General features: G+C 39.9%; 2 protein-coding genes across 2 annotated transcripts in view; both read left to right on the plus strand.

The window, feature by feature from the left end:
* The window catches only part of LOC144032184 (cytochrome P450 27C1-like), a 7,117-nt gene extending 2,439 nt beyond the window's left edge, over positions 1 to 4,678 (plus strand). Inside the window, exons 5-10 of the mRNA XM_077539889.1 lie at positions 422 to 585; positions 2,697 to 2,863; positions 3,015 to 3,093; positions 3,295 to 3,498; positions 3,607 to 3,726; positions 4,019 to 4,678. Of these exons, the coding sequence (XP_077396015.1) occupies positions 422 to 585; positions 2,697 to 2,863; positions 3,015 to 3,093; positions 3,295 to 3,498; positions 3,607 to 3,726 (734 nt within the window). The 3' untranslated portion in view covers positions 4,019 to 4,678. The remainder of the gene's footprint in view (positions 1 to 421; positions 586 to 2,696; positions 2,864 to 3,014; positions 3,094 to 3,294; positions 3,499 to 3,606; positions 3,727 to 4,018) is intronic.
* Positions 4,679 to 5,271: 593 nt separating this feature from the next.
* LOC144031765 (RNA-binding protein 26-like) lies at positions 5,272 to 15,001 on the plus strand. The gene is made up of 22 exons (XM_077539181.1): positions 5,272 to 5,777; positions 5,978 to 6,096; positions 6,200 to 6,318; positions 6,581 to 6,672; positions 6,762 to 7,033; positions 7,268 to 7,543; positions 7,636 to 7,875; positions 8,096 to 8,227; positions 8,331 to 8,471; positions 8,718 to 8,826; positions 8,905 to 9,064; positions 10,165 to 10,359; positions 10,678 to 10,779; positions 10,874 to 10,942; positions 11,023 to 11,121; positions 11,763 to 11,837; positions 12,353 to 12,523; positions 12,771 to 12,875; positions 13,136 to 13,339; positions 13,745 to 13,831; positions 14,133 to 14,246; positions 14,557 to 15,001. Exons 1-22 carry the CDS (start codon positions 5,719 to 5,721, stop codon positions 14,644 to 14,646), a joined length of 3,030 nt encoding a protein of 1,009 aa, XP_077395307.1. The 5' UTR covers positions 5,272 to 5,718; the 3' UTR covers positions 14,647 to 15,001.
* Positions 15,002 to 20,940: the final 5,939 nt, after the last annotated feature.

Genomic DNA, 20,940 nt, shown 5'->3' on the forward strand with positions numbered 1-20,940 from the left:
AAATTGTCTTTACCTTTAATAATGTTGGGCTATTGAACGCATTAAACTAGTTAAACAAGCCATTTTCTTAGACCTCTGATTTCTAAACTATTATATTTTGTATATGTAACAATATGCAAATATATACAAATACATGTAGTGTTTTTTTCGTTTTTGTTTTTTTTGTAATAAAAATGACTTTGACACCTGTGTATTAGAAGACGCATACTCCCAGATAGTCATTTGTAAATTGATAATTGTGAAAGTGAAGTGAAATTCCCTACAGAATGAGTTTGTGGGAGTATGGGTTCCGTTTGTTACATAACCTGCTCTCTCCTGTTCCTTTCTTTCTTTCATTATCCTCCCTCGACTTCCCTTCCCTTGTTGCCCCAACCCCCCCTTCTCTATTCATCCCACCTTCTCTGTGTGTCTCTACTCTCAGGCGTTATTCACATTGATAAGAGACTCGGTGAGATCAAGGCCCAGCTTGAGCGGGGAGAGGAGGTGAAGGGAGGACTGCTTACGCACATGCTCGTCACCAAGGAGATGAGCATGGAGGAAATCTACGCCAATGCAACAGAGATGTTACTCGCTGGGGTGGACACGGTGTGTGATAGGCAATCCGTGCAGTCCTGGAATGTAGCGGTGCACTCAATGTAGCTTTTAGCGGCAGATGAAGGAATCACACATGCGTGTTTGTGAGTGTGTATGCGTGTGTGACCAAGTCAGTGTTAAGTTTCAAAGGTGGCGTTTCTGGCGCCACATCCTTGCCTGTGTGGCTGTGCCAGCGTTAGGTCAAGTAGTCACTAGTGGTGGTAGGGGTGTTCCACAGAACCCCCCCACCATGATAAACTTGTTCTCAGTCTGATTTGGTTTCTTGTGATTGGTCTGTGTCTGTTAGATCTACACAGGGGGGCTTTTGTCTTTTTTCCCCTCCAGACATCTGTGTTTGGACTTCATGTTTCCACATGAGGCCATAATTAGAAAGCACTTGCACTGATACAGTTCTTAGGGAATTATTGTTATTACATGTTCACCATTATTTGGTAGACCAAATGATGTATTGCTGTAAAAATACTGTAAAGAAGAAAAGCAATGACTTACGGCAAAGATCCATTAATCAGATCTATGACCGGTATACAACTTTTGTAAGAGTTTCTGATTACTTACGCCACTACATTTGTCACAAATGGTTATTTTGGGTAAGGATCCTGGACTATTGTGCCCTGGTTGGCTGTCAACCAATTCAGGGTGTACCCCGCATACTGCCCGGAGCCAGCTGGGATAGGCTCCAGCACCCCCACGACCCTTGTGAGGAAAAGCAGCTAGGAAAATGGATGATGGATGGATGGGTGGATGGATGGATGGATGGATGGAAGGATGGATGGATCCTGGACTATGTTACAATACAAATTTGAGTCATCTTTTCAACAGTGTCGACTCATCCATGTCTCGGGTAAGAATAGGAATGTGTACATCTGCACAGCTACTGCTTAATTTGTTTGGGGTACTGTCCAATTTTTCCAAATTATGGGTCCGGAGTGTTTTGTGCTCATCTGGGGGCCGCAGGATAAAAGGATGTGTGTTTTTGTTGAACTTGTTGCAACGGCCATGTGCTGGTAGGGGGTGGATTTAGCTGCGCTGTGGCTTTACTCAGCAAACACAGGAGCTGTCAAGACACGTTAGCCACAGCTAGAGTTATGGCACAGAGTGGGCAGAGGTGAGCTGGGTTAGTGGGAACTGAGTGGGACAGATTCTCTTAGAATCTTAAAAGCCATTTTTTCTTAGTGGGGGAGTAAAGATGTGATGGATGCAAGAAAATTGGAGATGGTGGGGGATGGAGTGAAAGGAAGGCCTTTGAATATGAATTTGGATGGGCCTTTGTCATATGATTCCCCTTGGCCTTTGTCGCAGGTGTTGCCAGCGTCTCTGCCAGCTGGCCTTGATGAGCAGCAAGGGTGCTAAATGGGGGTGGGGGGTGTAGAGGACATATTGGAAGGCTCATACTGTAAGCTGGTGGCTGGAAAGTTCCCAAATGAAAAGAATGGCCTGGATAAAGATTTGTTTGTCCATTGTCAGACAGTGATCCCATACTGATCTCCAGGGTCTATACATAGTGACTAATTTGCAAGTGTCAGAAATACTTGGGTGGGAACGTAACAAGAAGACTGGACAGAAAGACAGGAAGAGGGAGTGAGATTTGAGGGCAAACTGTACACTATGGAAGATGACACATACATGAGAGTAAACTTACTTCTTTCTGTGAAATTTTACCGGAGTGAGCAATGATGTCCTGGTAATTTAAATGATGTTGAGTTGTGTCAGAGGAAATGTTTAGTCTTCGTGTGAGCCTATTTTAGTGTTTAATATGAAACAATGCATATTATGGAGCAAAAATTGTGGCTAGATTTAGCAAAAATTGTGACTAGATTTAGCACATCTAATTAAGATATATGCTGAATAATGACAAGAGGGCTAAAGGACAGCAGTGCAGCTGGTGTGTGCTCAGCACATGGAAAAAAAAGCCCCCCCCCCACCCCCCACTCAAAAGCCCCTCACACTTTCTGAACACTTACGCAACGTGATAGAAGCTCTTATATCAGCAGTCACTGCTTGCAAAACTTATCCCATAAACGTAAGAGACTTTACTAAAACATTCCACACTTCAAAAAAGATTCCCAAATGTAACATTCTCTTACTTTACATATTTTTTCCAGACATCCTTCACCCTGTCATGGGCCAGCTACCTGTTAGCACGCCACCCTCAAATCCAAGCGCAAATCTACAAAGAGGTGGTGAGGACTTTAGGACCCCGAGCTGTTGCCATGGCTGAAGACATACCTCGCTTGCCTCTAATCAGAGGCCTGGTCAAAGAGACTCTCAGGTGCACATTGCCTGCTACAAACTCTGACTCAAATTTGTAGTCACATTCTATGCATAATTAAACATGTTTGTTAGTACAGTATTATATTTAAGTCCTATTGTAAAAGTGTGGTGCTGAATAACAGTCTTTGTGTGCTCCTCCCTGAGAGCAGGCTTTTTCCAGTTCTCCCAGGCAATGGACGGATTACCCAAGATGATTTGGTGGTGGGCGGATACTACATCCCCAAAGGGGTACGACGTGTGGACATTATACATGTGTGTCTTGTAGACTGAGCATGTGCTACAGGAAAATGGAGTCATTTTTTTTTTTTTTTTTTTTTTTTTTTTTTAACAGCCAGTTGTAATGTGATCCTGCATTACTCATGCATCTTTGTCGTACCAATACAGCTAGTCCAGTTGTTCTCAATAGCTTTCTCCCCCCCACTTTGTTAGACTCAGTTGGCTCTATGTCACTACTCCACTTCCTTGGACGAGGAGAACTTTGCTGATGCTTTAGACTTCCGACCAGATCGCTGGATAAGGAAAGATTCCTCAGATCGTGTTGACAACTTTGGCTCCATTCCCTTTGGCTACGGTATCAGGAGCTGCATTGGCAGGAGAATAGCTGAGTTAGAAATGCATCTAGTTCTGACAAGGGTAAGAAATAAACCCACTGTTGGCAACACAAATATTTCATGTATTCAAAGAACCATGCTTTGCATGAATGCAAATGTGCACACTACTCACTCTTGTCTTGTTATACAGCTAATCCAAAGGTTTCACATTGGCACGTCTCCTCTCACTGCAGAAGTGAAGGCCAAAACCCATGGTCTTCTTTGCCCTGCAGAGCCTATCCACCTACAATTCACTGACAGAGAAAATTAGGTGAAAAATTTATTGGTAAACATATATATATATATATATATATATATATATATATATATATATATATATATATATATATATATATATATATATATATATATATATATATATATATATATATATATGTATACATATATATATACTTATTACTCTCACAAGACTGTTTTCTGCATATAGTCCAATGTTTCTACTGAGGTTTTACTCGGGCAACAAATGAAGGACACACATCTTACTGGACCAATAATATAAAGTCAAATACTGTAGCTAATTATACATTTTTTTTTCTTTTTAGATCAGACCACTGCATTTTGTTAAAGCTGTGATTCCTATCATTAATCCTGTTTTCTGTTATAAAAAAATGAGTGCAACATGAACTGTACGCTACATAATCACGCTGTAGCCTACCATTGAAAATCAATGCAGATGTTGTATGTTATAAGTTTCAGCACATTTTTACATGTACTGTTTTCTCCCTGGCTTTGACAAAGAGATTCACGGTGAATTTTGATGGTAAACAGTGAATGTATTGGAAATTAACTTTTTTTTTTTTTATCAGCAATGTCTGTAATTCTCTTACTGTGGTGACTGTTGTCTGTGTTACATTTATTTTTTATTCCATTATTAAGTAGCCTAACTATTAATTTTAATCCCTTTTCATTCAGAAATGGTTGAATCAGCATGCTGGAATCTATGTATGTATGTGTATGAAAAAGAAATAGTTATCTAATTGATCAATAGATGGAAGCTATTTGTAAAGAGTTACAACTGTGAAACAAATAAAATGTAGGATTGTGTTTTTTATGCACTGTATCAGGACAAAACAGTTTAGTGTTTTTAATTGATGTATAATTTTATCTATTTTAGAGATTTAAAAAAATGTAACTAAGGAAGGGGTTAAGATTCTCATTAATTTGCTTGGAGGAAAATAGAACAATTTCATACATATTTGGAATTATTGTTATAATTCTTCTTCTTTTTTTCTTTTTTTTGCTATAGTTTTAGTAAAACTAGAAACCATAAATATGAAGTAATTATGATTTGTATTTTTAATATTTTCTTAACATAAGTATGTATTTGTATTTATCTGATTTGTTTTTCTTGTTTTTTATTTTATTTTTACTGCTTTCACCATAGTTTCAGAAAATGGAAACCAAAAATATAATGGAATTGTGATTTGAAAAATTAAATTTGTGTTTTTTTTTCTGTCAGAGATATGTAAAATGTGTTTGAAAATGTGCAAATATTCATTATTCATCATAGACACAATTAGAAAAGACAAAAATCCTAAGATTCCCATCAAACATACACGTGGCTACATATGATATAGCTTAGTTTTAAATGCATATTGCCCATTTAATTCATTAACACTAATATTTCAGTCATTCTAGAGGCTGATATGATGATTGTATTTATTGTTTTACCCCAATGTTCTTTTCTCACTCACGAGCTTACATTATTTAGGCGTAGAAGTGAACCGCCAACCGGCACCGAAGGCAAGTGACGGTTCCTCCCCATATTACGCTGCCGTATCCCATGGCTATGACAAATCCATTATGAAACGCTGGTCTCGCGATAGCTGTGAACGTCTGAACGAGAACAAAAGCGGAAGTAAATAGTCAGATAGGCACGTTAGCTACCGAGGGGCGTAAATAAAGTGATATGTTCAGCGTGCAAATTACTTGCATTTTTTAACTGGTTAATTTTAATTCTAATTTAAAGACGAGTTAGTAGAAACGGTTGATATATAGGCGCACCTGAGACGTTAATCCGAAACAGTCGCGTTACGGGCGTCTGATAGCACGTTTTGCGGCCTGGGACTTATGCTAAGTCAATCAGTATTGTTGCGGCTGAGTTAAGCTAACGGCGCGTTTAGCATCTTAGCTTAAACTATAGACTAAAGTGGCCATTTACTTCAGCAAATGTCTACTCTTCCTCGAGGCGTATAATCAATCCGGGCAGTGGTGACAAAAACAATTCCCAGCTGGATCTAAAATGATAATAGAAAATCTGGATGCTTTGAAAACATGGCTGTCTGACACGCTTGAGCCCATGTAAGTAGAAACGTTAGCTGTTAGCTACAACTAAGTTGAAATTGTAGTTGACTCGGTGTGAAAGAGATTTTGTCCCACAAGCATACACTTACACAGCAGAGAAGTGTGGATGGCATTAATAGTTCATTTATTTAATAACATGTCTATATTATCCCCGAGGATCTGCTGCCATTTTAAAGTTGTTTGTTCTACTATTGTAGCTGCGATGCAGACCCCTCAGCACTCGCCAAGTATGTTGTTGCCCTGGTGAAGAAAGACAAAAGTGAAAAAGAACTAAAAGCCTTGTGTATTGACCAGTTGGACGTGTTTCTCCAGAAGGGTACCTTTTTGGTCTTATAGTAACAATTTGTCCAGTTACAATTATTGTCTGAACGTCAATATGGTTTCTATTGATTATTTTATTGACTCAAATTATCTTCCAGAGACTCAGCAATTTGTGGACAAGCTGTTTGATGCTATAGACAGCAAAAGCTACCTGCCTCAGACGGAACCCCCACCCACTTTGGTCAAGGTTGAGAAAGATGAGCCGAAAAAAGAGGAGGTAATTTTTATTTTTTATTTATTTTTTTATTTTTTTTTTAAATCATAAAATGAGGATAAGCGTTTTGGAAGATGGATGGATAAAAGTGTTAATTTTTTTCCCAAGTGTAACAGATGAAAAGAAGTGACAAACTGACACATCACGTTTTCACCTTCATTTAACATGTCTGTCTTGATTGTTAAAATTGTATATAAAATTTTAGTTATACCTTTGTCATGTACAGTTGCAATTTGGTCTAACATGCATTGTTTTTGTTGCTCAGGCAAACAGAGAAGAAGAACGTGACAAAAAGTTCTCTCGAAGAGTGAATAGCAGCCCTCCACCATCTAGTTCTCGTTACAGTAGAGATAGCAGGTGTGTGCAACTAATGTCCATTTTACATGTAATATTTGGTATCATCTTTAACTCCCTATCATATATGTTGTTGTAATCCAAATTATTAGGCGAGTAGATGATCGTAAGAGAGATGACCGTTCCAGGAAGAGGGATTACGACCGCAACCCACCCAGAAGGGACTCTTACCGTGATCGCTACAATCGGAGGAGGGGTCGCAGTCGTAGTTACAGTCGTAGCCGAAGCCGGAGCTGGAGCAAGGATCGTACTCGAGACCGTGACCGAGACAGGGAGAGAGACCGGGACAGAGACCGGGACCGGGATCGAGCCCGAAGCGGGAGTCCTCCTCACAGCAGAACTCGTTCAAGAAGCAGGAGTAGAGGTAAGACATTGATTGCTGCAAGTGCAGATGTTTCCTGAAAGAAAATGCATTAAAACCAGCATTATGAACTGGCCTATTTCAGTTGTGATAGTGGCTCATTCTGCCCTGAATAGAAAGAAAGACTTTGGATACCTGGCAACACTTACTAATAACTTCAAATGTCAAGTTGTTTGCACTCAAATGTTTGGATTTGGTTTAATTTAATTTAATTTCCGTCACACTCATCGTTTACAGAACGGGATCCTGGGAAGTTGAAGTATGATCACGATCGAGTGGACAGGTTGGAAGGTGGTGAGGGTTACACCCCGGCTATTCTAGTTTCAACTGCAAACACTTCCCATTTCCCTGTGCCAACACTGAGTAGCACCATCACGGTCATCGCGCCCACTCATCATCACAGCAACAACACAACTGAAAGCTGGTCAGATTTCCACCCAGAGCACCCTGTGGATCGCGGCCCTTTTAGAGGGCCCCCTCCTCAACCGAGGAAACGGTGCCGTGACTATGATGGTGAGGAAAACAGAAAAGTGGACAGTATGAACTTTTTGCACTGATTAAACCCATGTAGACATTATTTTGGTAATGTCATGTCTGTCCTTCAGAGAAAGGCTTCTGCATGAGAGGAGACATGTGCCCTTTCGACCATGGCAGTGACCCAGTTGTAGTGGAGGATGTCGGTCTGCCCAATATGCTGCCTTTCCAACCTCCACCCATCCCGGTTGTGGATGGTCCTCCGCCCCCAGGCCTTCCACCTCCACCACTAATGAACCCCTCACCTGTCAATCTGGGCCCTCCCGTACCTCCACCAGGCACGCTTCCACCAAGCCTTCCGCCCGTTGCAGGTAAGAAATATAATAAGAAAATTCACAACATACTGGAGAATAGGCACTTGCATTTTGAGTGAAATTTTGAACATTGTCTAAAAGGGGTTGTGTTGCCTGATAAACAATCTCGCAGTTGAATTTTATTTTGATTTGCCGCTGCTTGACAGTCGAAAATAACTTCTATAGTACAGGATAATTTCCGCTTGTTGTAGGCACTTATATTTTTCTGCCATTTCAGGACCACCACCACCTCTTCCTCCACTTCAACCATCTGGAATGGATGCTCCTCCAAATTCCATTACGAGTGCTGTTCCCACTATTGTCACCTCTGGCATGCGCTCGTCATTGCCTCCACCACTTTTCCCCTCAGGTGATAGTAGTTGTGTAACTTTGATTGTTCGCTCTTCAATGCATTTGCAACCTATTGACATTAATATTGGTTACGCCATTTCTTGTTGTACTCTATGTGCCAGATACATATGAGACTGATGTGTATAACCCTGAGGCTCCCAGTATCACAAGTAGCTCCAGGCCAGTGTACCGTCACCGGGTCAATGCCCAGAGGCCCAACCTGATTGGCCTCACTATGGGGGATGTGGACCAGCCACCGAAAGGTAGGCCTCATCTGATGGCCAACATAATTTCATTCTGAATCAGTATTTCATATATTCAATGACATTGCTTTTGGAGTCATTTTGAATACATTTACAAGTGATAAAATAGCTTTTCCATGCACGTTCCACATTTCCGCTGTTTAGAATAATTACGGGCTCATGGTCATGTTTCCTTACCTGTGTAATGGTCAACTCTTGTCAAGCAGCATGATGTAGACCAGTCAGTTAGGCTTTGTCCTTCCCCAGACAAGGTTCCAAACAACAGTATGAGAATTGTTATGGATTCTGGCCTGAGGAAGAGACCAGCTGCTTTACATGATGGAGGCATTCTCCACAAGAAACCTTGGTTTGACAGGTGAGACGTTTTGTGGAGTATTACATAGGCAAGATTAACAAAAGTGGTCTCATAGACAATATATTCTTTTGCCCCCAGACCTAACTATAACAAACCCAACCACCTGGGCTACCACAGAAGAGGTCCTTTTAATTCTTCTAACACGAAGCTGCTGGTTCGGCAAATTCCCTCCGAACTCAACAACATCAGCAAACTCAATGAACATTTCAGCAAGTTTGGAACCATCGTCAACCTGCAGGTAGGTCAACGCTTAACTGCTGTGATCTTGTTTGTTTCCTTTGTTAGTCCGCTGTCTGGTGGTGCAAAGTTTAGCAAATATGAGCTAATATGTAACTTTGTGAGCATGCATGTGTATGTGTCTGTCAATGCCAGTCAAATATAAAGAATGTAATTTCCCTTTACAGTGTAAAATTGGATCGTTTTAAAATTGAGTTTAACATGGACATTTGATTCACAAAGTGTTTGAAATGCTATTAAACTGTTTCACAATCACAGTTTGTTGTATAGTTTATATTTATGTTTTAATCTTTTGTTTTGGCAGTTCTCTCTCTTAGGACTCGTTCACACAGAAATGAAGCTGATCTTTTTGTTCATCATTTTTAAAAGTTTGCTGTAAGCACAAAATTGTTTCAAGAAATGTGTGTGTCCACATGAAGGCGCTGAAATGCCATCATAGTATGTATTTAAGGCCTGAAGTGGCACTGTAACACTTCCACAGGAAGTCTCAAAAAAATAAAATTAATTAGCCTGTGCAGTGTTAACTTATTCACAGCAATGGCGGGAATGTAAAGCAAGCAAGAAAGGATACATTTGTGTGGATTTACGACAAGGTAGAACTTCAGCTTCCGAATGAAAGCCCATATCGTCAAGGCAAAGAAAGTTAAAACATGCTGATCTACAATTGTTGGAGTGGTTGCCATGTTCGTGCACAGCCACATGAGTACTATGCCAACCACTTCATCGTCTCAGGGAATGTGTTGGACACATGGAAATGTATAGGGCACCGTTTTGAGATCTATCCATTGAGATTGCCGACTCCATGTGGACGAAACATTGAAATGATAAAATAACTTAATGGGTACACAGAAACACATTTCTGTGTGGACGGGGCCTCCGGGGAACTTCGGGGCTGAGCTTGGTCCCTATGTCGTGCAAATATTGGGGATCCACCAATCTATTGACTTCTTAAACCTTTAGGTTGCTTAAAGTGGCATTAAGGTTTTGTTCCCTTAGTTTTAAGAAAAGCATTATCCATCAAATAACAATTTCACAACTGTTTTAAGTCCCATTTATTCTGTATTGTTTCCATGTTTTAAGATGTGCTCTATATTTCCGAAGGTGGCCTACCAGAATGACCCAGAGGGTGCGCTGATCCAGTTTGCATCCCCAGATGAGGCCAAGCGAGCCATACAAAGCACAGAGGCCATCCTCAATAACCGCTTCATCCGAGTGCATTGGTTCCGGGAGAATGGAAGTGATGGACTAGGACATGGACTGTCTCACATACAGCAGTTGCAGTCACAGCCAGCCATAGTAAACTGTTATTTTTGATCTGATCAATATAGTCTTGGGATTGGGGGAGATTCATGCTCTGCACAAATGATAATTCCTTCACTGTTCTAGCATTGTATGAGTTGGAATTCTTAGTTTGTTTCAGATTATGTACACATTGTATATTTTGGGGTAAACAGTACAGCATTAAAAATACATTTAATTAATATTATTAATATTAATCTAATATTTAATTGATTAATACATATAACTAATACATTTTCCAGCAACAACATTTATGGGTTGAGAACCTTCAAACACGTTTTTACAGCATTTCTTTTAAATCTTTTTATAATTCAGCAGCCCTCAGCAACTTCGTTGAAGCAGTCTGTCAAAGATCGCCTTGGGCCTCTTCTCACTGCAAATTCCGAGCCTTCACAAGACTCCAGTGTAGCTTCTCAGGTGCGTATTTGTGGGAGTGTTACAAGTCTGCTTGTCAAAAAAAATAGTATTTGTAATGGCATGTAAATTCTCCTACCTCCCCCAACTGATTCAGAACCCTGCTAAAGTGTCAGTGAAGGAGCGTTTGGGTTTCTCGACCAAACCTGCTGCTCCTGTTGAAAAGGTAAATGTCAGTCAATCAGATCTTCGTTTCCCTTTTCATTGTATGAAGGTTTTTTGTGTTCACATTTTATGCAATTGTAGGTGTTTTCGACTTCGGCAGGCCTCTCAAAGACTGTATACAATCCTGCAGCCTTAAAAGCTGTCCAAAAAACCACTGATGACTCTGTGAAGAAGAAACGGGTGAGAAGGGAAATGGCCGACTGGAAGGGCTCACAAAACCCCTGCCTATACCCATCAATGAAGTGTTATTGAAATGAGCGTGATCGAAGTATAATTCTATATTTATAAATAATCATACCAGAGGTGGGCGTGCCAATGAATTTTGAGCGATCGTCAATTGTCAACAGTCGGGACATCCTTCTGTCATTGTCAGTCCGTCAATATTTCCGTCATTGATCAGCAAAAATGGGCATTACTTCATTGATGGATTAGATTGACAATTATATTGACGGACAAAAAAACATTTATCGCAATGCTAAGCTCAACAATTGTCAACAAAATGGGCATCCATCATTGACGGACCTTCCATCAGAATTGACGGAATGCCTCACCTCTGAATTACACCTATTGAAATTCGTAAGATTTATTGTCATTCAATTTTCTAGGGGTTGTGTTTCTCTTAGCTCGGCATGGTTTTTAGTAGAAGTAAGAAGTACTTCATGCTACATTGAAATGAAATGTAAAATAATTGAAAGTCGAGTGGGAAATGCTAACTAATAATAAGCCCAGTGGTATTGGTTGTGGTCATCTACAATAATGCAGTTGTAACTTTCAATAGCATCAGTATTTGATAATGTCCTGTCCGATAAATGCTTTCACAGGAAGCTCTAAGGCTACAGCAAGATGTGCGGAAGAAGAAGCAGGAAATACTGGAGAAACACATTGAAACACAGAAGGTACGATCATCTGGATGATTGTATGGTGGACGCTGAGGAAAGCGACAAAAGAGCGTGTTGATTTTAATCCACTTCTTCAACAGTGATTGAAGTAATTTACTTAAAGAGATACTGTGATTGGTCATTACCAGCACCTGTGATGTCATTTTCAGTCGACGGCCAGTGGCAAAAGGTGTTTTTAAAGATTTTGTACATGAAAAAATATTTTAGTTATCAAATTACTTACAGACAAAATCTTAACTTTTTATGCTAAAAATGGCTGAATGAGTCAAGTATTCCTTTAAAACAGTGAGTAGTTTCCATTACATTCCAAATTAGAATCATCTACAATGGCAATCAACTTATACTCAGTAATATGTAAGTTGTGGAGTAAAAGTTCAATGTGTATTTAGCTTGAACATGTCACATGCAGGGTTTGACTACAGTAATTGCTTTTCAAATGTTCATAAACATGATTGTTGGATAATGCAGCCTTATGCCCTGAAATGCTCAAATTATGCCCCTGTCGTCCACAGCTCCTGATCTCCAAACTTGAGAAAAACAAAACAATGAAAGCAGAGGATAAAGCCAAGATAATGGAAACCTTAGGTACTTTAACCAAGAGCATCACCAAACTGCAAGAGGAGATAAAAAGCATCTCAAGCAGCAGCAGCAATCTACTCACCGTAGTCAAGACCAAGGCCCAAGTAATACTTTATGAATGCTCAGCACACACATTCAGCTCTTACTGTATTCTGTTTTTTCCTCTCATGTTTGCTAGACCCACCCACTCCCCTCCCTTAATTATTTGGACATGATTTCATCTTCATTCAGTGAATCCCCAATTATATGTTTTGGGCCAGTGTACTATTAACAGGTCTCGTATTGTAGCCACTATACTGTCTGCTTTGACTTTCTTTGAAAGATAAGAGAATGTAATGTTTCGTCTCCCAGGCTCAGAGAGAACTGCTTGATACAGAACTGGACCTGTACAAGAAGACTCAAGCCGGAGAAGACACAGCTTTGTTGAAGATTAAGTATACCCAGTTGCAGATAGAGGTACAGTTGTGCTAATTTTACATATGCTGCTAGAATTTGTGATACGTGTGCTATTCTTAAAAGAAAACCTGAGTGATCAGTAAAAACACTTATTTTTAAAGGACTTCAAATTGAATTATAAAGCATTTCAGAATAGCACAATCATTAAGCAAAAATACAGAAATAAAATCTAATCTTATTTAGATGTTCTCACCTCCAGTCATACATGGTTATAATTTCACTTCAATTTTCTTTTGTTTGCCCTCTGTGCTCCTGCTCAGGCTGCTAAAAGGGGACTGCTGACACCGGGCCGAGGTCGCGGGGTCTCAGCTCGAGGGCGTGGCGCTCCGAGGGCCCGTGGCAGAGGTGCCAGAGGACGGGGAAAAGGCGTTCCACTGCATGTAGTTGTGGACCATCGACCCAGAGCTCTGGAGATTTCCGCTTTCACCGACATGGAGCGGGTACATCTGCTGCCGCATTTTGCTGTAAGTCCGCTTATTCCTACAGTACTCAAGAGTAAGACAGTAGATGTCCACTAGACTGCAGTCCAGTCCACCACTGCATATACTGGTTATATTATACAAGTGAAAGTGGGACAAATGTCCAATTTGATTTTTATTCTCAAAATGATTTAATAATAGTAATATATCTTTGTTCATCTGTCAGTGGCGTATGTATCTATACTTCATGTAGTGTTTTTGTTTGGTAGTGTGTTGTGAGAGTTTTCTAATGTAAGAAATGTGTCATGGCTCCAACATAACAATCACACAAGGTTCCTAAATCAAACAGAAGTTCTTAAACTGTAAATATGTATGTATAATTGTGGAGCGATGTTTCTGTCATGAGACAGATTGTGAAGTGACCAATGTTCCGTATTGACAATTTTGAAGCAATTTGGAGAAATTGAAGATTGCCGGATTGATGAAAACAGTTTGTCTGCCGTCATCACCTACAGGACAAGAGCAGAGGCTGAGCAGGTGAGTTGCCTTCTAATTGTTATTGGTATTAATAAAGTGGTTCTTTACCTGAGTTCGATAGAACCCCAGGTGTTTGGTGAGTCATTCTCAGGGGCTCGGTGGAGGTCAAAAGACATACCCCTGACTCAAATGATTCTGTAAATTTGCATAGGAAGCTGGTGGGGTTCATAACTCGAGCAAGGTTAAGAACCACTGCAATGACACATCGTTCACGGTGTTTAATTTTTTTCCTTTTACAATGTGTTTTCATCTTGCATGCCTTTTTTTTTAATTTTTTTTTTTTTTTTAAACGCACCTGCAGGCGGCCCTCCATGGCATCAAGTTGAACAACCGGTATTTGCGCCTGGCCTGGCATAAGCCTGTCTTGACGCTGCATGCTGCTGATGCAAATGAGGCAGAGCCAGATGAGGATGAGGTTTGTGCTAATCCTCTCTCTCTTGCGGATTAACAGACACATTTGTCATACTGCATTCCAGATGATATAGGGAAAGGGTAGTAATGCCAGCATAGCACACAAGAGGGAGCCATTACACAAGCCTGCTCCGATTTAGAACTTTTCTGTGCTGTCAGTGAAAGATGTACTAGTTTAAAGCAATGACGAAAGGTTGGCTTTTGTTTTTCAGTTCTAATATTTGGAGCTCTTTAGCTTCAGCATGTGTATTTAATGTTTGTATATGGATTGTCGGCAAACAGTTTGCTTATTTTTGTTTTTGTTTTATCTGCAGTACCCCGAAGAGTCACTGAGCGATGATGCCTTGTTGCAGGACGACGACGAGGAGGAAGATGACAACGAACCTCGCTCTTGGCGCAGATGAAGATAATCTCAATGCTCCTTCGCAGTTGAGTTCAACGATGACCAGTTGTGCAGCAATTTATTTATTTTAATGCCTGTTCATAAATCTGGCAAGGAACCTTGGCTTGAAATCACACAGATGTAACTGGCTGAAGAAACAAACAACTTTGATTTTTTAATTGTATTCCAGATGCAACCATTTTTTTTTTTTAAATGCTCTTACTGTAGTATTGTTTTTCTTTTCGTATGTAATATGGATAGCTAGTTTCTCTGGACATGTGACAGCTTGCTGAATTTTTGGTTTGAGAAAGCAATTTCTGTAATACTGTTTAACAAAATGACAGACCATAAAGTTTTTCAGAATAGTGTTACATTGATTGGTCGAAAGTTCATATGTAAATATGTTATGTCTGGGTTCAGATAATTTGTACGAAAGCTTACTTTCTCTGCTTTAAGTTTGAATTGTGTGGAAAAAAATAAAAAATATTGAAATGGTCAGAAAACACTGCCAAAAACAGGTGGGAAAAAAAGGTATGGCAGTTAGATAAGCTCGATCCTATAATAACTGACCATTTAAAAAAAACAAAAAAAAACACGTCACCTAAAGAGCAAACTTCCTGAACAATTCTTCCATCCTGCAATTATGTGACTGGTCAGGTAACCTGCAATATGTCAATGATTCCAGTCCAAGGTAAGGATCTATCAACATTCCCACAGTAAAAATGTACAGTATCCACAATAGTATAACAATGTGAATCAAATCCTTGAAATGTTTATTTTTGTTGCAGGTGATCTTTCCAGAAGAAATTAAGAAACGTCAAACCTTGTTGGCGCTGTTTATATGGAATTAATTTATATTAAATATATGTATTTTCCTATTTCCTTAGCTTGTGATTATTTGCTCCCTGATACAAATTGTAAGAACACGTCCTCATACAGCAGCCTACAGGACAGGCATTCATTGTATGTGAAGAAGAAAAAGCCTCAAAACTATAAATATATATATACGGTTTTCAAATTTAAACACATTTTGAAAAATAATCACAAATCTTTTACAAGTCACAAAGCTATGTCAACTATTTTGAATCAGTTTGGCCTTTCACTTAAATCCAGCAGTGACAGTAAGTGCTGCTAAACCTGGTGTCTGAGGTGGCTCAGCACCCACAGAGACTCCCCGCAGAACAAGCTCCCACAATTCCTCAGCCTTGGATAAGAGAGGACAAATAAGCCAATCAGCATGCAGCACTTCAAGTGTTCCCAGACCACCCCCGGTGCTTGTCTGGCTCGCAGATATAATTGTGAGGAATCAGATTTGCGCTTGTACAATTTTGGCACTTTATCATTTAAGCTTTCCACCATCTAGTGTAGCTCACCCTCATCCCTCCGTCTCAGTGAGGGGGTGTTAAAGGCCCCCAGCCCGCCATCTCATTTACCTACTGTGGCGTCACCAAACCTTCACATACATGAGACAAAGGAAACCTCAAGGTTCATTTGTGCTCAAACAAGCTGTAGATCTAGTGCTTTTTGCTTGTATGCATGCATGCATGCATGCATTGGCAGTGTTCAGATCTTCAGGCTAGGACGGGGGCTGTAGCCCTGACAGAAATCTGTGTTGCCCCAGTAATTTTCCTCCAGCATTTTATTTGATATTCTAAAACTATATTTGAGAAACCATTTTAATTTATTGTGTCAGCCCCACTACGTAGGCCTATAGGACAAGCCTGCCTTAACCCTCAGATGAGGGGGAAAAATAAAAAATAAAAATCCTGGAGCATCTCTGGTGTTTTATTTGTAATGGCATCCATGTGTTTCACACAATTAGTTACATTCCCACACATGTTGCAAAGTTACACTTCAGAAATACAAGTGACTAGCTGCTGCGACACCTAATTGGACAAACCAAAAGGAGTGGCAATTAGACCTTGATCTTTCTCCCCTTTTCTCTCCTCTATTCTTCCCTCCTATTTTTTCGTCACTGGTAGTTCTGGTCATCTTAACACGTTTACAAAATTCTCTGGGGTCACATAAATATTTTTGTTTTTTACTGTTGGGAAAGACTGAAAAGGTAAATTCAGTTATGTTGACTACAGGAGGTTCTTTTGTTCAAGCGTACTTGTCACTAAAAAGTTTGTTTATTGGGGCCCGTAGGGGCTTCAGAAGACGCTCGTATGTATATGCAGCATCGAGGCTAGTGCATAAAATAACACTATTTCCAGTGTATTTATTCAGATTCATTTGAATCTCATCTCAGCCTTTTCACAACACAAAAACATCTTTGCATGCCAATTAAGATCAAATACAACAATACCAAATTTTGACAAATCATCATATCTGAATCCAAAATTATTGATCGTTCACATGTATTTACAAACCATTAGTCCTTTATTCAACCACGTAAGAATATAAAGAAGGTGTTTTCCACATTGACCCCCCTCCCCAAGTTAAATGTCCCCACCGCTACAATGCCAGGCTTCTGTAAAGACATTAATATTTGATGTGATCATGGGCTTCCATAAGCAAATTTCACTCCCTAGCAAGTGGAGCCAAAGCATGATTAATTTAGTATTTCTACCCCTTTAAACAACACAGGGCCCCTGGCCACAAAGCTAGGCACAGTTTGAAACGAAAGTAGCAGCCCCTAAATCATAATCAGCATCGTCATTCAGCATCATGTGGCTTTGGGGACACATTGTTGTTCTCGCTCAGCATCTGCACTCCTGTGAAGAAGGCCTTGCCTCACACCAACATGCACGTTGTTCTGTTCACGATGGCTTTAGTCTACTTCTCAGTCCACCTCGGGTCGTCTGCTCGTTCAGCTTGTTGACTGCGAGTTCTGTTCGGTTGACCTCCATGAAGAACCTGACCTCTGCTGGAGTGCGAATCCCAGAGAAATTTGCATTACATCAATTTTTGGTGTCACAGAATATAAACGAGTGGGTGTTCTCATAAGCGACAATGGTACAGTTACCATGGTAATGCTGAAATCATTTTTCAAAACATTTATAAGTATTTCCTTTATATGCACTTTTAGTTACTGTTAATTAAAAACAATTATACAAGGATGGTTAACATTGTAGTCTTTTGTCCACTCTCAACCACAACACTGCTCTTTGTATACTAAGGTGAAAAAAAAAAAAAAAAAAAAAAAATATATATATATATATATATATATATATATATATATATATATATATATATATATATATTGTTTTTGTTTTTCAGGTGCAAATGTGAGTGAAAATACATTTATGACTACTTTAAATCTTTATTTGACACAACTTAAAAAAATAGTTTGATCCAACTATCGAAAAATGGTTTTCATGAAGTACACTCTAGACTAGTTGAACCAACTTAAGTCTAAAAAGAGAATTGTTGGCCAACGTAATTGAATTGCTTCAAGTGATGACACACAATTGAATTAAGTTCATCCATCCATCCATCCATTTTCTTAACTGCTTTTCCTCACAAGGGTTGCGGGGCTACTGGAGCCTATCTCAGCTGGCTTTGAGCAGTAGGCGGGGTACACACTGGACTGGTTGCCAGCTAATCACAGGACACACAGGGACAAACAAACATCCACACTCACAAGCACACCTAGGGGACAATTCAGAGTGTTCAATTAACCTGCCATGCATGTCTTTGGAATGTGGGAGGAGACTGGAGTACCCAGAGAAGACCCACACAGGCACGTGGAGAACATGCAAACTCCACCCAGGATGGCAGAAGCCTGGATTCGATCTTGCGTCCTCAGTACTGGGAGGCGGACGTGCTAACCAGTCATCTACCCTGCCCCCCCAAGTTAATATGTAAAGTTTAATTAATTTTGAGGTCATTGAGTTTAATTAATTGAGTTCATTAAACTTAATTCATTAATTATGGATTAACTTAATTGTTACCACTTGAAGCAATTCAATTAAGTTGGTCAACAATTCTCTTTTTAGAGTGCACCAGTGGTGCTCTTTTTTTGTTGTTTTTTTGTTACGCCCCCTGGGATAAAGAAAATACTTTGTGCCCCCCCACAAACACACACACAGACACACACACACCGCTCCACCATGACTTTAAATACAATCATTTCTCTATAAAATTGTTGTAAAGACACCTCTGCAGAGGGGCTGACACTCCTTGCACACTATCTGACACTGTATGTGCAATCACACATTATTCCTGTGAGGCAAAAAAAAAAAAAAAAAAGTTGCCTGGGGTCCTATTTGAGAAGACAGGAGTAAACGGGAAATATTATTTGGGATAAGTAATAAAGCCAATGTAATTATTTCACTTTCGGACCACTTGAAATAATTGGTTTGCTTCACCTTCAAAAATTAATTTACCTGAAATTTTTACTTTTGTTTGGGATTGTGGTAGTCCAATTTATTGGCTTAAATATTTTTACTTTCATATTTCTTCATTTTAATATTGTTTATGTTTTTTTTTTCTTTCTTTTGGTCAAATCCTATATGAGTTCAGTGCCTTGCCCATTGACACTTTGACAGTGCTCTAGAAGTGCCTTTCGTGCCAGTGCTTAATGGGAAATCTTTTGTGATTCCTTGTCACTGCCGCGTCAAGCGTGTTTATCGTAGCCACCGTGACTGTGATTAGTCCGTCCACTAACCTGATCATTGTACAGTTGAACTCCATTAGAGATAACGTGCTTGTGCAGATTCTGCAGTACACGGCAGGCTGCTTCCCGAGCCTTCCCCTCTCAAATTGATTGCTCCTGTGATTTGCAGCATGCAATCCGATGCTCTGTGACAGCTTGTAACTGAGGTTAAAGATGGCAATTTAATTATGTGTCAGAGGTCACGTTAAAATCTGACCCATGACCCCTTCCTGCAGGACCATCTGATTAGTGACAACCGAGCAGGATTGTTTAAGCAACATTGCAGAGAATGTGTGCATGGTAACAGTCAGATAATGAATGGAGACTGACCTTTCATGGTGGACTTACAGTACGAAAAATGGATACCTTGAATTAATGCATATCTGTCATGTAAACTATAAAGTTTGTTGACACTGTGACTTCAAATGTGTAAAATACAATAAATGTCCCATGTCACAGAAATGGTTGTTGTAGCCAGAAGGCGATGAAGCCGCTATAATTAACTGTTTAATGTACACACATAAAGAAAAAAAAATCCCATTATACTCAACGGCCAATACGTGTATTTGTAATGAGAAGCATTCATTCAGATGGACTAGGGCATCAGTGTTGTTGGTGACGTTATTCTCTTGTAGATATCAATTTGAGGTACTCAGTTAATCTGGAGGATCACTATTGGTGTAGCGTTTCACCTGTCTGACAACCGTGCAGGAAGCGTGGGTTTAGTTTCCACTCTGTTAAAGCTTCTCTGTCTCCGTGTGCCCTATTTTTGTGCCCAGTGCAAGTCTAACGCAAAGTGGAGTCTAATTATGCGCATGGGTACGAGTTTTGTTTCTTTTGGTATTTTTGCTTGACTCGCGTAGACGGAAGAGGGTGTGTTGGATCGATTGTGCACCGTTGTGGGATGGAACACAGACTACTCTCGGCCAATCGAAGCAGCTCCCCTCATTCTCTGTGAAATCAGGCTGGCCGTGATGCACTTGACATTGCGGAAGCAAAAACTGACCCTACGGGGCCCGTGCATGAGATATCTCCATTTGTGGATGATGTCGTCGGCCACACATCTGACATTGTAACATTGTACAATGTCATTGTAAACATTGTAAATTGTCTTGCAGCCTTGTATTGCGGGGGGAATAAATTGATTTCTACAATGATTTGGAGTGATTGTCCCCCACAGTTGTCCTACACCACCATTTAGACCAGCTTTTTGTGAGTCTGAAATCCTCGTCTACTTTTTGTCAACATATAACCATATGCACTAGGGTGCCGCAATGCCTAGCAAGGCATAGTGCTTCTACCAAATTCACAAACGCACTAAAGTAGACGTGCCCTTGTCCCCATGAAGATGCGCTCGTTTTTACCTGCCTGTCTATGAAAATAGCTGCCCCGTGATTGACTGGTGACCAATCCAAGGTGTAATCGGTCTTCTGGTTTAACGTAATGTTGACTTTGATTTTCAAACTAGCCCTTTAATAACAAATGCGTTTTATACATTCATCCCAGTACAGCTATTTTTCACAGTGTTGCCTTCATAGAGATAAACACACTCACTTTGCAAGAATGTATTATGTCTAATATCATGGTGTTATTTTACAGTTGTGTAGTCACTGAAGAATATCTACCCTCTCTTGTGTGGCAAATAATTCAAAAAATATTACAAGCAACCCCATGGTGCATCACCTTTTCAGTTGTTATCTATCAGTACAAGCTCTT

The sequence above is a fragment of the Festucalex cinctus genome, chromosome 12 (assembly GCF_051991245.1).
Source record: "Festucalex cinctus isolate MCC-2025b chromosome 12, RoL_Fcin_1.0, whole genome shotgun sequence".
Classification (NCBI taxonomy): Eukaryota; Metazoa; Chordata; class Actinopteri; order Syngnathiformes; family Syngnathidae; genus Festucalex; species Festucalex cinctus.

Coding starts and splice junctions, on each gene's coding strand:
- LOC144031765 (XM_077539181.1), top strand. CDS start 5,719: ATGATAATAGAAAATCTGGATGCTTTGAAAACATGGCTGTCTGACACG. Junction 5,778..5,977: donor TCTGACACGCTTGAGCCCAT/GTAAGTAGAAAC, acceptor CTACTATTGTAG/CTGCGATGCAGACCCCTCAG. Junction 13,340..13,744: donor ATCTGCTGCCGCATTTTGCT/GTAAGTCCGCTT, acceptor ACAATTTTGAAG/CAATTTGGAGAAATTGAAGA.